Source organism: Antennarius striatus, chromosome 15 (assembly GCF_040054535.1).
Source record: "Antennarius striatus isolate MH-2024 chromosome 15, ASM4005453v1, whole genome shotgun sequence".
NCBI lineage: Eukaryota > Metazoa > Chordata > Actinopteri > Lophiiformes > Antennariidae > Antennarius > Antennarius striatus.
This window is the reverse complement of record NC_090790.1, coordinates 15,913,751-15,927,859: the sequence shown is the minus strand read 5'-3', so window position 1 is coordinate 15,927,859 and position 14,109 is coordinate 15,913,751. Positions and strand designations below refer to the sequence as shown.

Genomic DNA, 14,109 nt, shown 5'->3' with positions numbered 1-14,109 from the left:
TGTGAATTATCATGTAGTTTCAAACGTTTGTGGGAGATATGAGGATCTGAATTCAACACTGCTTCAAAAGACCAATAGAAATATGGCAGATAAAACAAAATGTCTAGCAAGTAATCAAAGACGTCTCCAGTTTAACGACAAAGTAGTATGAAAAAGTAATAAACCACATGAATTTTTATTTTATTAGATTATTTGATGAGAGCAAAACATGTAGACAGTAGACAAATCCAAAAATGTTGGGTATTATATAAAATGTAAAAAACAATGCAATGATCTGAAAATCCTCTTGATTTATTAGAATATTTGAATGAATAATGTATTTATTCAAATAACACTTATTTGAATAAATGTAATTTAATCAAATACAACTTTATTTAATAATCAAATTGATAAACTGTTTCCACTCCTACCATCAAGGTCAAACTGCAACGAAACTCACTGGTCACAGTTAATCAAGGCTGGTGTCGTTGTCCCCCCATTGGTTAATGGAGATTTCTGTCTGGCTTGTGATTGGTCCCCGGTGGTTAATCCCACATGAGGGGGCGGAGCCTCCTGAGAGGAGAGTGAACAGATCCTAATCAGTAGATCTACATCAAGAAGGCAGAGCAGCTTCTCATCAGGTATTGTACCTCCTCTTCTCTTCTTACAAATCTAAAATAATATGTATTAAAGTTGATATTTTAATTATTATGATATTATTTATTCTTATATTAAATCTGAATGGCTTTACAATTGATCAAAAGTAGGAGAGGTGGAGTGAACGGAGAGGCAGCATGAGACAATGACAACCAGAACAAATGGCAAATAAAAATAATCCAAACTCTAACACAAAATATACATTTAAATTATAAAAGAAACCACATAATAAATGGTAACTGTGTCCTCTGGAGAGGACAACGGTATTCTTCCATAGTCCCTGAGAGGTGAAAGGTCACGGGGAGACGAGGCTGATCTGAGGTCTGTAGTAGGTTTGCAGTAATCCTGATCACATTACCTACAGTGTCAGTTAGCACCGGACGCTTTACTGTTGATAATTATTACCAGTCAGATTTTTTCTCCCCTCTTCGCCTGCCTTCGTCCCTCCGTCCTGCTGACCTTGCTCCGTCAGGGTTCTGGTCTTGTGACCATTTCAGATTGTCAGCCAGATCCAGTTTGTTTCTTGGCACTGGTTCCTGGCAACCTGGTGATCCATAAATAATACTACCACTGACCCACACAATGCAAACCAAAGAAGAAATATCTCAAATTGAGACTTTTTCTTGTACGATGAAATGTTTTTATGTTGGAGAATTTTACCTTGTTATAGTTTATTTGTGCTTTAAAACTTTCAGAATTTTTAGTTTTCCTGGTTTTGAGTAATTCAGTGTTTGAAAGTACAATTATCGGAATGCAAATATAAATTCAAGTCCTAAAATCTTATTCCGAGCATTTCATCTATGTCAGCTCTACACACATTAAGAACAGAGTTGTGTACCAGAACTGATCACATAACTTTTATTATAAAGGCAGGATTATTGTTATTTATTCAAAAGCATTTTGTGCTTGTTGACGTGCTTATCCTCCAGGTTAAAATCAAAGATATGTAGAGCTGTTGAACTGTTGTAATTTAAGAAAAAAACCCACTTCCTTATAATTGAAATATTAATGTTTTTGTTATTTATGACAAAGTTAAAAAAAAATCTTGTAATGATTAAGAAAATCAAAATAAATGCTGGATTTACATTGCGATCTCCTTCAGAATTTTTTTGAGGTCCAACATTCTGCAAAGTTTTGTCAAAATACAGAAGGTCTGTATGATTTCAAAATAAAAGCACTAATAAGAAATTCAAAAGGCATGTCTGATTTCAAAATAAAAGCACTAATTATAATGAAAGGTATGGAATGTTCAAATTTTCTCAGTGTGAGGCGACTGGTGCTGCTGTTTATGACATTCAGTGAACAGTGAATCCCAGAGCTCACACTCTTGGAATCCTTCCATACTTTCCCGCCTTGCCGCCTGGCAGCTTCACCCGGGGCAGCAAAAAATAATTTAGTCTTCGTCTTTGCATAAGTGACCTTCCAACAACAGACAGACATTTTAAAAAACACAATAATTATCTGAATTTAAATTTTAGATTCATCTGATTTTATCTGATTTTACTGAAGTATTATGTGGTTTATTTAGATTTTTGCACTGATCTAGTGAGACAATGAAAGAGTTGCCTTGTAAATAGATATCAATCCTGTGACTTATTGAACGTGGAATGGTCAGCTGTGTTTGACCAGGATTAAGTGAAGTCCTCACTGCGTCCTTCCATCTATATTAAGACAGCCTCACGGACACTTCCACCCTCTGAAGGACAAGATGGAGAATGACCTTCCAGTCTAAACCCAGTAAATCCACTTAGACATTCAGACAAATGAAAATGTCATGTTTCCATGCAGTGATAAATACTAGATTACTAACTCCTATCTGTAAACTCAGACAAATGTTTACCATGGTTACCTGAGTACTAGTGAAGCAATAGTGAAGTCACCTGCAACCTGTGGGTAGGAGACTGTGTTAATGCTAAGAGGCTAAGAGCATCTGCCGTGACCCCCCCACCCCCACCCCTACCCACACGCCCTCTAAGCTTGTTACTGTATTAAACAGGAACGTCTGTGGGTCGTAAACCTTGGTAAGTTTATTTAATAGAACATGAGGCAATAAATACATAAATAAGGCTTTAAAACAGCATCCAGTGAAAAAGTTAAAATACAGGCTAAAAATGAATGATTTTTTAAAACATTTTAAACATTTTCAATATTACTGTAATAAACATCAAAGCCAAGAAAAAAATCTAAATTTTTTAAAATAATATATAATAATTTTTAATAATGTGTGAAATACTGGCCAACTGTATCTGATTTTAAAATAAAATATCTGTTTATATTGAGAACAGAATACATAAATGTATAATCTGATAGGCGGCCCGCAGGCCGGATCAGGCACAGGAGAAACCTCAGAGTGTACCAGCATGAATTACAAAATGAACTAACATTGATTTGTTTGCAATAAGTCACTTGCGAAAACGAAGCCAATGAGGTGCCAGTAATGCGGTCATTAGGTTGGTTTGCTGGCCTTTATCTGCACAAGTAAGAATTTTCTTTTCTGGTATTTTCTCCCCAGCTCATTTGCTCCTGACAAAAATTTACGGGAAAGATGGCGAGCTCTTTTACACGTCTGCTCTCCGGCCGCAACACGGCTGTGCTGCTGGCCGGTCTGGGTGCAGGAACAATGGCGACTGGCTTCCTGTTGAGCGAAAATGGCTCCCTGGCCGCTGACACCAAGAAGAAGCTCTACCCTCCCAGGTAAGACGCCAACGCCACAGAAGGTAGGTTGGTTTGATAGAAGATCTGTTTGTTGATCTTTGGTTATCGATCAGGGTATGTTCCAGGAGGGTTGGTGGAATTCTGTCCAGCTTTTTTTTTTTTTTTTGTATGTGTAAATACTAAAGTAAATCCAGAGAAATTATCAGATTTCTTTCTTTATCTGGATTTGCAGAAACATTTCTTCGGTTTCTGTCAGCAAATTGAAGTGAAAGTAAGGCACTGAAAACCCTGCTGAGCCACATGCCTTGAATGCTTGATTGAATAAGCCTCTCATGTTCCTTGTATTTTTCCATGTGACTGTTTGGCTTTTGTTCAGACTCGACTGTAATTCACTTTCAAAAGCTTCAACTTCTTCTCCCCAACTGACGTAGGAAGGTTTCTCTGAGCTTAGATCTCAGCTGCAGTCGTGAACTTATGGTTTTTACATCCTATATGATCACAGCTGACAAGAAGCCACTCGGCTTAAAATCCCCAATGAATTTACCTTTTAATAAAGTAGAAGACATCTGGAGTCCAACATTTCTCCTTCTACGTTTTTCATGAAAGGTTAAGAATAAAATCTAAATGAAAACATAAATGATTCCTTTCTATTTTCGTGTCTAGCTCGGACTTTCCGGACCTGAGGAAACACAACAACTGTATGGCCTCAGCTCTTACCCCAGCCATTTACGCCAACCTGAGGGACAAGGTCACCCCCAACAGCTGGACCCTGGACCAGTGCATCCAGACTGGAGTGGACAACCCCGGTCACCCTTTCATCAAGACTGTGGGATGCGTGGCAGGTGATGAAGAGAGCTATGAGGTGAGGAAGGTCCAAGGTCACAGTTTGTCTGTAAAGTATAACTATTGCTACACTACAGTGAGTATGAAGGAACAGGTCACCCAATCATGAGACTCTATGACTCCTACCCACCCACCTGTCTTTGCCTCAGGTGTTTGCTGACCTTTTTGACCCCGTCATCAAAGACAGGCACAATGGCTACGACCCCAAAAACATGAAACACCCCACTGACCTGGATGCATCCAAGGTGTGTAGCGCCCCATCACAGCTCCGTCCACCCATCCTGCTGTTGTGTAAAACGGCGTCTTCTTTCTCCCCTGTGTCGACGTCCAGATAACCAACGGTATGTTTGACGAGAATTACGTGCTGTCATCCCGGGTGAGGACCGGTCGTAGCATCCGTGGACTGAGCCTCCCCCCGGCCTGCTCTAGGGCCGAGCGGCGTGAAGTGGAGCGGGTGGTGGTGACGGCTCTGGCCGGCCTGAAGGGGGACCTGGCTGGACGCTACTACAGTCTGGGGGAAATGACGGAGAAGGAGCAACAGCAGCTCATTGACGTGAGATTCAAAATTATTTGTCTCTCTAGTTCATGGGAATTTAAGACGCACTTACAGATTTTTTAAAATTCCCTTACGATTGAATTTTATCAAAACCTTTTTTGCATGGATACGATTCTCCATTATACCAACATGATAACTTTCATTCAGTGAAACAACTGGGTGATTTTAGAACTTAGTCGGGGGTCATTCTGCAAGCTACACAACTGTGATGTATAACACAGTATCATCTGCATCCAGTTTCTACCATGTTCTTTGCTCAGAGGGTCAGGATTTCTCAGACCTCCTCACGTCTTCCTGCTTTGAAGACATAGTTGGTTCATCATATTTATATTAGTTGCTAACTGCTACTAGCACCTTGGAAAAGGAAAAAGGAACAATTGTCTGCTCCCAAATTTATTACATCAACAATCTTTGAGGGTTAATTTGAAATATGAAAAGCAAAGTTAGTCTGTATGAAATTTATATGAACTTGACTCGATCAGTGCATCCCAGCCTTTTTGTCTCCTGAACTGAATCACTATAGATTTATGTAAACGAAATCCTAAATCTCCACTGATACTGGGATGAGAAGGTAATGTTTTAATTGTAAATTCTGAGTGAACTTTAAAGTCATGTCTTTGCCTCTGCTACATTTTTTCTGTTATTTCACGCCGCGCTACAAGGATCACTTCCTGTTTGACAAGCCCGTTTCTCCTTTGCTCACCTCGGCCTTCATGGCCCGAGACTGGCCCGATTCCAGGGGAATCTGGTAAGGCCAGCACAGTTTAGAGACATCCAATCACAGAGCGCACCGGAACCAGTAGATAACCCCCCACACACACACACACCCCTATGAGAAATCCTCCCTAATCTTTCGTCTCTTCTCTCTGGCAGTAGTTTCTTGATCCTTCCATCACCTGTCTTCTTCTGCTACCTCTCCTTTTCCCGCTCCCACCTTTAGGACCACTTCCTGTTTGACAAGCCTGTCTCTCCATTGTTGACTTGTGCATTTATGGCCAGAGACTGGCCTGACGCCAGGGGCATCTGGTAGGGTCCATTCAGCTCTTCTGCACGTCTGCTGTGTGATCACTGAGGCAGTGTTGATCCCTACTAGTGATAGATTTATTACATCTCTCCGCATCCTGTGAAGCTCGGATATTTTATCAGTTTGACCTATCAATAGAACAAAAAATTTTTATTTGTTCATTTGATGTGAACTGAGTATTACAGTTTGACGTACTGTATTAATCCCACCTATCACCACCTTTTTGAGTGACCTCTGCAGAACATTTCATTAAGTTCTTCAGCTGGTTCTCCTCAGGCACAACAATGACAAGACCTTCCTGATCTGGGTGAATGAGGAAGACCACACCAGAGTCATCTCCATGGAGAAAGGAGGCAACATGAAGAGAGTGTTTGAGACATTCTGCAGAGGATTGAAACAGGTGCAGGAGACTCAAACACATTATGTAAGATCACACATCCGATGGTTTATAAGGCACATAACAACTGATTAGCAGCCATGTTGCTACTGGAAGGCCATTACATTTTTAGCAAACTTTTTCCACAACAATTGGATGTATTAACTTTTCCTCCAAAAATTCAACTTTGGTTGATGAAGGTCTTAATGTTTTAGCCCTGATTGGCATAATTTAGCATACTAATACTCTAAAGTAGTTGGTTGATAAATTATTAAACTAGTGAGGATTAGTGAGCATGTGGCATTGCTATAATAGCAGGCTAACAGTTAGCTGTATTGAATGTAGCTGTAAAGATAAGTTTACCCAAAAATAAAATGGAATCATCATCTGTCCAAACTAACAATGAAGGAATATCTGGTTGAGTTTTTCAAGTCAATTTTCATTGATGCAGCATTGTCTTAAATACCAGAAGAAGATGGAGACTAGTTTAAGTTTTAAAAGATCATTAGAAAACAAACATAAAATTATCTGCACAACAGGTGTTGGTCAGTTTTGTTGAAAACAGGGTCAATGGGTGATAGAGTGGTAAGAACAAGCTTTACAGATGTCTTATGATGAATGAAACAACCTGTAGCTGCATGAAACTTTTTAATTTTCCCAAACATGAGGCCCAATCTGTAGACAACTCAAAAACAATACCCTGAATGCTTCGCTTGATGACAAGCATTTATGACATTGACTGATTGGTTGTTCTTCTAAACTTAATGATGTAACATCCTGTAGGTGGAGCAGCTGATCCTGGAGAGAGGCTGGGAATTCATGTGGAACGAGCGTCTGGGCTACATCCTCACATGTCCCTCCAACCTGGGCACCGGCCTCAGGGCGGGCGTTCATGTCCGCCTACCCAAACTCAGCCAGGTAACACACACACTTTCACACACTTCGATGGTGTTGTGTTTCCTCAGATTATCCAAATCCCAAGACTCGCCCAAAACCAGGTGTTGTGTTCAGCTGATGTTTTGCAACTGTAGAACTCAATCATTATCCTATTAAAAACAAGAATGAGTCAAACTACGCTGGTGAAATACTACAACAGTACCAAATATGTATTAATCCACCACTGAAAATAGTTCTTAAAGAACTCCTAACCCTAACCCTAACCACTACATCACAAGTTTAGGTGTATTGAACAAGCCTTGCTTGTGTTAACAACTTAAATATTTGATATTAACCTGCAGGACCAGCGTTTCAGCAAAATCCTCGACAACCTTCGGCTACAGAAGAGAGGCACCGGAGGAGTGGACACGGCTGCTACTGGGGACACCTTCGACATTTCCAACAATGACCGTCTGGGCAAATCTGAGGTGAGCCTCACCCAGCCATGATGGACTGATGTCCTCTGATTATTTTTGTTTAGCAGTCCCTAAGACCCCAAAGAAATAAACAACTGAGAGTTTGACGGATATGGTCGTCTTTCTCAGATGACTAGTTTGCAATCTGGTTATTAGGTTGGTGAAAAGTGTGATGGAAGCTAAAACCAAAGTCAAAAAATGGACTCACCCATCATTTAGCTGTTTGTTCAGCTTGTTAACAGCCCAAAGCTCCGTTCATGCCACCGGGCTGAAGGAGTCAATTTGGATTTTTTTTAAATGTGAACATAAATTTGATCTTTTTCATAAATTTAATAGTGAAAAAACAGAATATTCAAAATCGAGCCAAAAAATGTTTCTTGATCTTTTCAAGTACAACAGCATGTTTGTTTATCTTGACCTATACTTGTTGGTCTGACATGGAAGTGAATCTGGGGTTCTTTGAACAGACTGGCCAAATTGTCTGAATCTGCATCAGCCACTATTCAATTGAAGAAATGAAGGTTGGTGTATTTTTAGGTGGAGCTGGTCCAGCTGCTCATCGATGGAGTCAATTACTTGATTGAATGTGAGAAGAGGCTGGAGAAGGGCCAAGACATCAAAGTCCCACCTCCCATCCCTCAATTCAGGAAGTAAAAGCTGGAGTTGTGATGTCATCAGCAGACTGAGCCCAAAGTGGCATCTTTCTGCAGCTACAGGTCGTTTTCCTATTCCTCCTAAGGAATAAGAATCCTAAGAATGTTTACGATAATCAATTTGTAGATGTGATCTGCAGTTGTGATCTTCACTGCAACCCCATCTTCAATAAAACCACCAGTTTGACATGTCTGGCGCTGACCTTGACTTACTGATTCACTTTTGTTTCACTCGTGGCAGTGAGTAAAATGTCATTTTTGGGTGGAGTTATTTTATCATAACATATTAAAGAGCATCTCTAATTTTAAAGCCAACCTTGAGTTTATTGTCATACTTCAGCAATGAACAGGTCTGTTAATGGTGACAAGATAAATGAACAATAAGTGCCTCTGAACTTGACATTCAGCTGTTGATCAAATATCCCGTCTGCATGATAAATCCTATAATGCTCTCTTACACTATTTTTCCTGTGGAGCAAACGACCCAGAAAAAAATTTCAGAATGAAAAGACTTTTAACATCAACAAACAAAAACATTTGTGTTCACATGTGGAATCCTGCATCAGTAAAAGAACTCTAATTCCCCCAACAGTTGTTTTCACAAAGTACAGTGTATCTCCAGGGAACATGAAAAAGTATATAAACCACATTAGGTGCTGTGCATTTTGTTAACTTCAGAAAAAAAAAGCTTTTAAATCTGTAAACAGGTCTTAATAGGTCAAAGGTTCATATGAAATAGAAAAAACAATTCCAATATTGAAGCACAACTGCACTTTTGTTTTTTTCAAATATTTCACTCAATGCCGACTGTCTCAGTAGAAAGAAGGTGAAACAACTAAAAGGTGATTTCTACCTAGAAGTCCTGCTTTTTTTTTTTGGCAGCGTAAAACAGTAGCACGAGCCTGTGTTAAAATTAAGGAGTGGTTGGACAGTGCTAAAACCAGAACAGGGCATACATGTAGCTTGCAAAGTCGTGGAAACAAAGGAGGAGAGTGACTGCGTCCATCCCTGACTGCGTCAGTCAAAGGGCCGTCTTTCACCGTGTTTCTTTGTGTACTCCTCGGCGTTCTTCATGAATTTTGCACGATCTTTGCTGTATTCATCTGCCACGTCGGCCCTCAGAGGATGCTCGGGCTCAGGGTTGACCACCAGACTGATGAGGCTCTGGATCACTTGAGAAGAGGGGAAACAGGACAAAAACATCTATCTGAAGTCCATTTTCACATTCACACTACTTCAGGTTTCACAAACAGCTCTGAGAAAAGGACTGCTAATGTTTTTCCATATTCAAAACTGAACATATTAAGGTATTAATGATGCTTTGATGAGCCTATGCCAGCTGGGATAGGCTCCAGCTCCCTGTGACCCACTGCGGCGGATAAAGCGGAAGACAATGGATGGATGGATGATAAGCAACAAAGTTATGTTATGAAAACTAACTTTTTGTTATAAGGATTTTGTTTTTCTGCCCTCAAATCCATTATGAAAATAACAAGACAGTGGTACGTTCAAGAAACCCGGGGTGATGCAAAGTTTTGAGTTTTTCCACAAACAACACTTCAGCAGGTGTAGACACCCGAAGATTCACTGAAGTGCTGTGTTTTGCTGTGGTTGCTAAGCTGTGGCTATTGTCTGGCAGTCGCTGTGGGTCATTCATAGCATGTAAACATGACGGAATTCTATGAGGTCACAGTAACCTCTGAAGTTCGATAACAGAATCATTCGTATGATAAGGCCATTAGTCAGTTTTAACCAGCGCAGAAACAAAAGAACATGAGTCACAAATGATGACACACACTGCTATTGAGATGCAAATGAAACTTCTATTCCTCGCCTCACCTTGATCGGCTTTGGTGGCGGGCTTCCAGTTGTCTGCGCTGATAATGGGCAGGCAGACTTGACCCTTCTCGTCAATGTTGGGATGGTAGATTTTTGTTCTAAAGGTGATCCTGGGTGGCTTGAATGGGTATTCTGGAGGGAAGATTACCTCGATCCGAAATGCTCCCTTGTCGTATGGAGCACGATCCTAGGGAGAAAACAAGAGGCAGCCGTCCTGTCACTGAGGTTTTTACTCAGATTTTTATTAGATCAACATTCAACACTTACAGGAACAATGAGCCCTTGCCAGTTGTATATATTTGATTCATCGACTTGAACGTTGCAGAAATTCTTAGATTTACGAATTTCCTCCAGCTCCTGAAACAAAGCACATTAGATTGTTACTGTTAGTGATCTCCAATCTAAATCAAATGTAAAGGCTAAAGTTCTGCAAACATGTTTTAGACACATCCCTGAGTATTTATTCAATTACATGTTCCAGCATTGTGAGTCTTAACCATAAGACTCAATAATAAAACTGAAGTGACAAACACGACAGTCAATGGTGCTTCAGTAATTCGTCAGATCCTCATCCAGTCCGTCCTTTACCTTGAGAAAGACATGAGTCTTCTGCACCAAGTTTTACAAGTTTTTAATGTTAGCATTAGAAAATGCTAACAGGCTTCACTTGTTAGCATTGTTGTGATAGGTAATTAAGGATTTAGCTTTCATGTAGATGGTTTATCCACCAGTCAATGGTCAAAGCTAGCTTATCTGCCTCAGACTGACTTCAAGCTCATCGTTCCATCTAGCTAGAGCTCAGAATCCCCTTTCTTAGGGCTGGGCATCATCTGGATTTTAACAATTCTGATTTCTGTTCTGCTGTATGGTATTGGTTCTCACTTAAAGAAAAACATTAATTCTAACATCCACAAATGAACAGTTTAGTACCATAAAAAAATCTCAAATTACTACTGCTTGGTTCCATGGCTTATAAAGTGTGAAATTAATATTTAATACATTTATCTCAAGCCACATTAAAGTAGCACTAAAACACAAATCTTTACAAATCAACTCTTTACAAGAAATTGGAAGTTAATTTTAACTTGAAAGACACCAAATTGTCATTCAGCTGGAGGACGCGACAAACATTCTTTGTAGATTAGTCAATCTCAGAGTCTTTTAAGTTCGAGTCAGATTCTCGGCTCTGAACCGAATCTGTGAATGGAATCCCAGCTATTTTGCGTCAGTAATGCTCCACAGTTAAACCACCATGGTTAAGTGACAATTATAACTGACTAAAATAAAATTATGTATAAAACATCCACAACGAACCAGATTTGTTTTAAGAAAAATAACCATTTAACTTTTGACAGTTCTGTTTGTTTTTGAACTGACATCTACTGGTCGGCTGCTTGTACCAGTCCAACCAGTCTGTCAGTAAATCCAGTCTGTCAGTAAATCCAGTGTCGTCACAATCTGGACAAATCTGTCCTAAAAATCAAGTTATCATAATACACTGATTTTACTAGCTTTTCATTAAGTAAATCTTCATACTACCCCTCGCAAAAAGTATGGAATCACCAGTCTTGGACGAGCACTCACTCAGACATTTTATAATGTAGAACCAAGTCAGATAAAAAGCATGCAATTTTTTAACCTCAGAATTGAGTGATTCCATATTTATTTCCCTGCACTTGCTCTATAAAAGTAACATTTCTAAATTTCTTAGTTTGGGATGAATAAAGTATATCTATCTATTTACTGACCACCACACTGTTTTTTCTTCATTTCTTTTAGTATTTCTGAATGCCAAGGAGTTTCACTTTTGAAAAACTTTATTATTTTTTCATGCTCTTTATCTGACTTTGTTCTACATAATAAAATGTGTGAGTGAGTACTCGTCCAAGACTGGTGATTCCATACTTTTTGCTAGGGGTAGTATATTACGACAGGAGAAGTCATGGAAGTCACTGTGTGTGCTCGAGAGCCATCAAACCCAGGTTAAACCAGCAATAAAAAAGCATTTGTTTACCCATCATTCTTCATTCATACCACATTTTATAAATGTCTGTTTTATTGTATTTTGTAATACGCTGACATATTCTCTTAACCCCCTTTTACATTGCTTGCACAAGTCAGGACCTGTTTCGTCTGGATTGTTTTCATTTTTCCTCTTTGCTCGAAGTAAAAATTGCGATGGTAAAATTGTTTTTCACATCAACAGCGAAGGTAAAAACAATGTTTTGCATTAATAGAGCAAAAGAGTAAAAGGTGCCACTGGAGATGTGACATTTTCATGATATTATTTCTGTGACCCAAAATAGATTGAAAAAACAAACAAAGCCCCCCCCCCCAAAAAAAAACAACAACAACAACAACAACCAGCATTAATTAGCAGCTAATTAAGAAGAGAATCAACTAAAAATGTCTTCGAATTCATAGACCGGTGTGACCAAACAGCACATACAATTCTCTTTTTCTGAAACATACCTGTCAATGTCCCATACTACCACGCCTCCCGATTTTGACATTGATTCTAAAAAAAGTCTTCATAATAAGAATTTTCTGGAAGTATCGTTTCCTTCTGTTCACATCCATAAGCATTCAGAAAACTCAAACAAATATCCATCTGTATCAACATCTGTCTGAAGTATTGAAAATGATTCAGTCTTTAAATGAATTAACATCAGCAGGGTTTGTACAAAATGTAAGTTTAGGTACATTTTGAGTCCATCACTCAAAAAGGGTATTAGCTAGTCATTTTTACCATGTCAAATTTAATAATAATGAATTAAAATTAATAATATAGACAACAAGTAGTGAAGAGGAGTTACTTTTAGTTTCCAAGATGACTTTACATCAGGTTGTTCTTCGTCTTCGCTGTGGTTTACCTTCATTGCTATCGGGGGAATTAAAGTATTCTGCCTTCCATCACTGACGTGACGTGGGGGGAATTCTGGGAACTGAAGCTAATCAGGAAATCGAAACTAAAAATGGTACCACAGTGTAAGAGATGATACCGATACCTTTAAATACCGGTTTAAACACTTGACAATAAATACATTCACCTCGTCTATTTTTTGCAACAGGTCGCGTTTCACGTCCCTACTTCAAAGTCTCATGTTTTCGCTTTCACACGGTGACACCACGTAAAACAACCCCACTACAACTCTCGCTATGGGGACGTTTAATAACATCTCCCTTTAAAGTTAAACATTTTATTCAACTTATTACTTTAGGGGTGGTTTTTTTTTTTAGATGTGCCGATTCACGCCGTCCAAACGTGTCAAACTAAGTAAGTAGTTACCCCTCGGTACCGTTTGTCGGACGTCATTAACGTCTCACGCTGTCGGGACAGATGAACGTTAAACACTTCGTTCGCCACGATTAATGTTGATCGGATAGTCTGTACTTACGTGTGAAAAACCGAATAAAATTATTGTGAAACCTCGTAGAGTGGTATAAGTCTCATATTTTTGTATTTCTTTACCTTTTGTAGTCTTTTAGTTAAAGCCATTGTGACACCGACGGTTCCGATTTCCGGCTACTTACGTTACTGTCTTCTTATTCGCTGCTTTTTGGTTTAGAAGAGACAGAAACCGGAAGTCTAGTTGTGTGACCGCCACCCAGCGGGCGGAGGGCGGCAGTACAACAAGAGCACACAAGCAGAAGGGTGTCGCCACATAAACACGAATTTTTGTGAATTCTCACTGTAACCAAACGTTTGGACCATGACATGTAGCGGAAATATTTTAATTATTTATTGTCCAACTGTTTCCACTACTACAACAAATTCAATTAGAACAAATTTGACCAAAGTTTGTTTTTTTTTAAAATTCACCTTATGTGAAACATGAAGATAAAGGACGAAGGAAATAAAAAAAAGACAGGCAGTAACATTAGCGAGCAGTGTAGTGGTTTGTCTAGCCTACACATTCAACTCTCCTTGAGACCCTAAAAGTCCAAAGAACTTAAAGGGAGTGATGATCAAACTGGCTCATCTGCCATTAGTGGTACCAAACAACACTAACAACTGGATTTAAGTATGTGCTGGTATGTTGGGCCACGGTCCAAAAAATATCCTGACCAGAGCGGAGTCACACAAGCCATCACTACATCAATACCTCGAATTGCAAGAGCTGATGCAATTTCAAGTTGACCAGATCATTGATCAGATCATTCAGTTGACCTTT

The 14,109-nt window shown here is 39.3% G+C and overlaps 2 protein-coding genes across 3 annotated transcripts; one reads left to right on the top strand and one right to left on the bottom strand.

Annotated features, from left to right (window-relative positions):
• Positions 1-484: 484 nt before the first annotated feature.
• Positions 485-8,292, top strand: ckmt2a (creatine kinase, mitochondrial 2a (sarcomeric)). Of its 2 annotated transcripts, none has more exons than XM_068334422.1 (10): positions 485-620; positions 3,149-3,330; positions 3,955-4,153; positions 4,284-4,379; positions 4,466-4,687; positions 5,631-5,716; positions 5,991-6,114; positions 6,874-7,008; positions 7,329-7,454; positions 7,980-8,292. In XM_068334422.1, the coding sequence occupies exons 2-10, from the start codon at positions 3,182-3,184 to the stop codon at positions 8,094-8,096; spliced, it is 1,254 nt and encodes a 417-aa protein (XP_068190523.1). In that variant the 5' UTR covers positions 485-620; positions 3,149-3,181; the 3' UTR covers positions 8,097-8,292. The 2 variants fall into 2 exon arrangements, with proteins under 2 accessions (XP_068190523.1, XP_068190524.1); XM_068334423.1 differs by lacking the exon at positions 5,631-5,716 and adding an exon at positions 5,353-5,438.
• A 103-nt stretch (positions 8,293-8,395) lies between these two features.
• Positions 8,396-13,484, bottom strand: ube2l3a (ubiquitin-conjugating enzyme E2L 3a). Its single transcript, XM_068334424.1, has 4 exons — positions 13,407-13,484; positions 10,202-10,291; positions 9,935-10,121; positions 8,396-9,267 (listed from the first exon to the last, which is right to left on the bottom strand). The coding sequence occupies exons 1-4, from the start codon at positions 13,431-13,433 to the stop codon at positions 9,113-9,115; spliced, it is 459 nt and encodes a 152-aa protein (XP_068190525.1). The 5' UTR covers positions 13,434-13,484; the 3' UTR covers positions 8,396-9,112.
• Between the last annotated feature and the right edge of the window lie 625 nt (positions 13,485-14,109).

Coding starts and splice junctions, on each gene's coding strand:
- ckmt2a (XM_068334422.1), top strand. CDS start 3,182: ATGGCGAGCTCTTTTACACGTCTGCTCTCCGGCCGCAACACGGCTGTG. Junction 4,154..4,283: donor GTGATGAAGAGAGCTATGAG/GTGAGGAAGGTC, acceptor TCTTTGCCTCAG/GTGTTTGCTGACCTTTTTGA. Junction 4,380..4,465: donor CTGACCTGGATGCATCCAAG/GTGTGTAGCGCC, acceptor GTCGACGTCCAG/ATAACCAACGGTATGTTTGA.
- ube2l3a (XM_068334424.1), bottom strand. CDS start 13,433: ATGGCTTTAACTAAAAGACTACAAAAG. Junction 10,122..10,201: donor GGCAAGGGCTCATTGTTCCT/GTAAGTGTTGAA, acceptor TTTTCTCCCTAG/GATCGTGCTCCATACGACAA. Junction 9,268..9,934: donor CGCCACCAAAGCCGATCAAG/GTGAGGCGAGGA, acceptor CCTCTTCTCAAG/TGATCCAGAGCCTCATCAGT.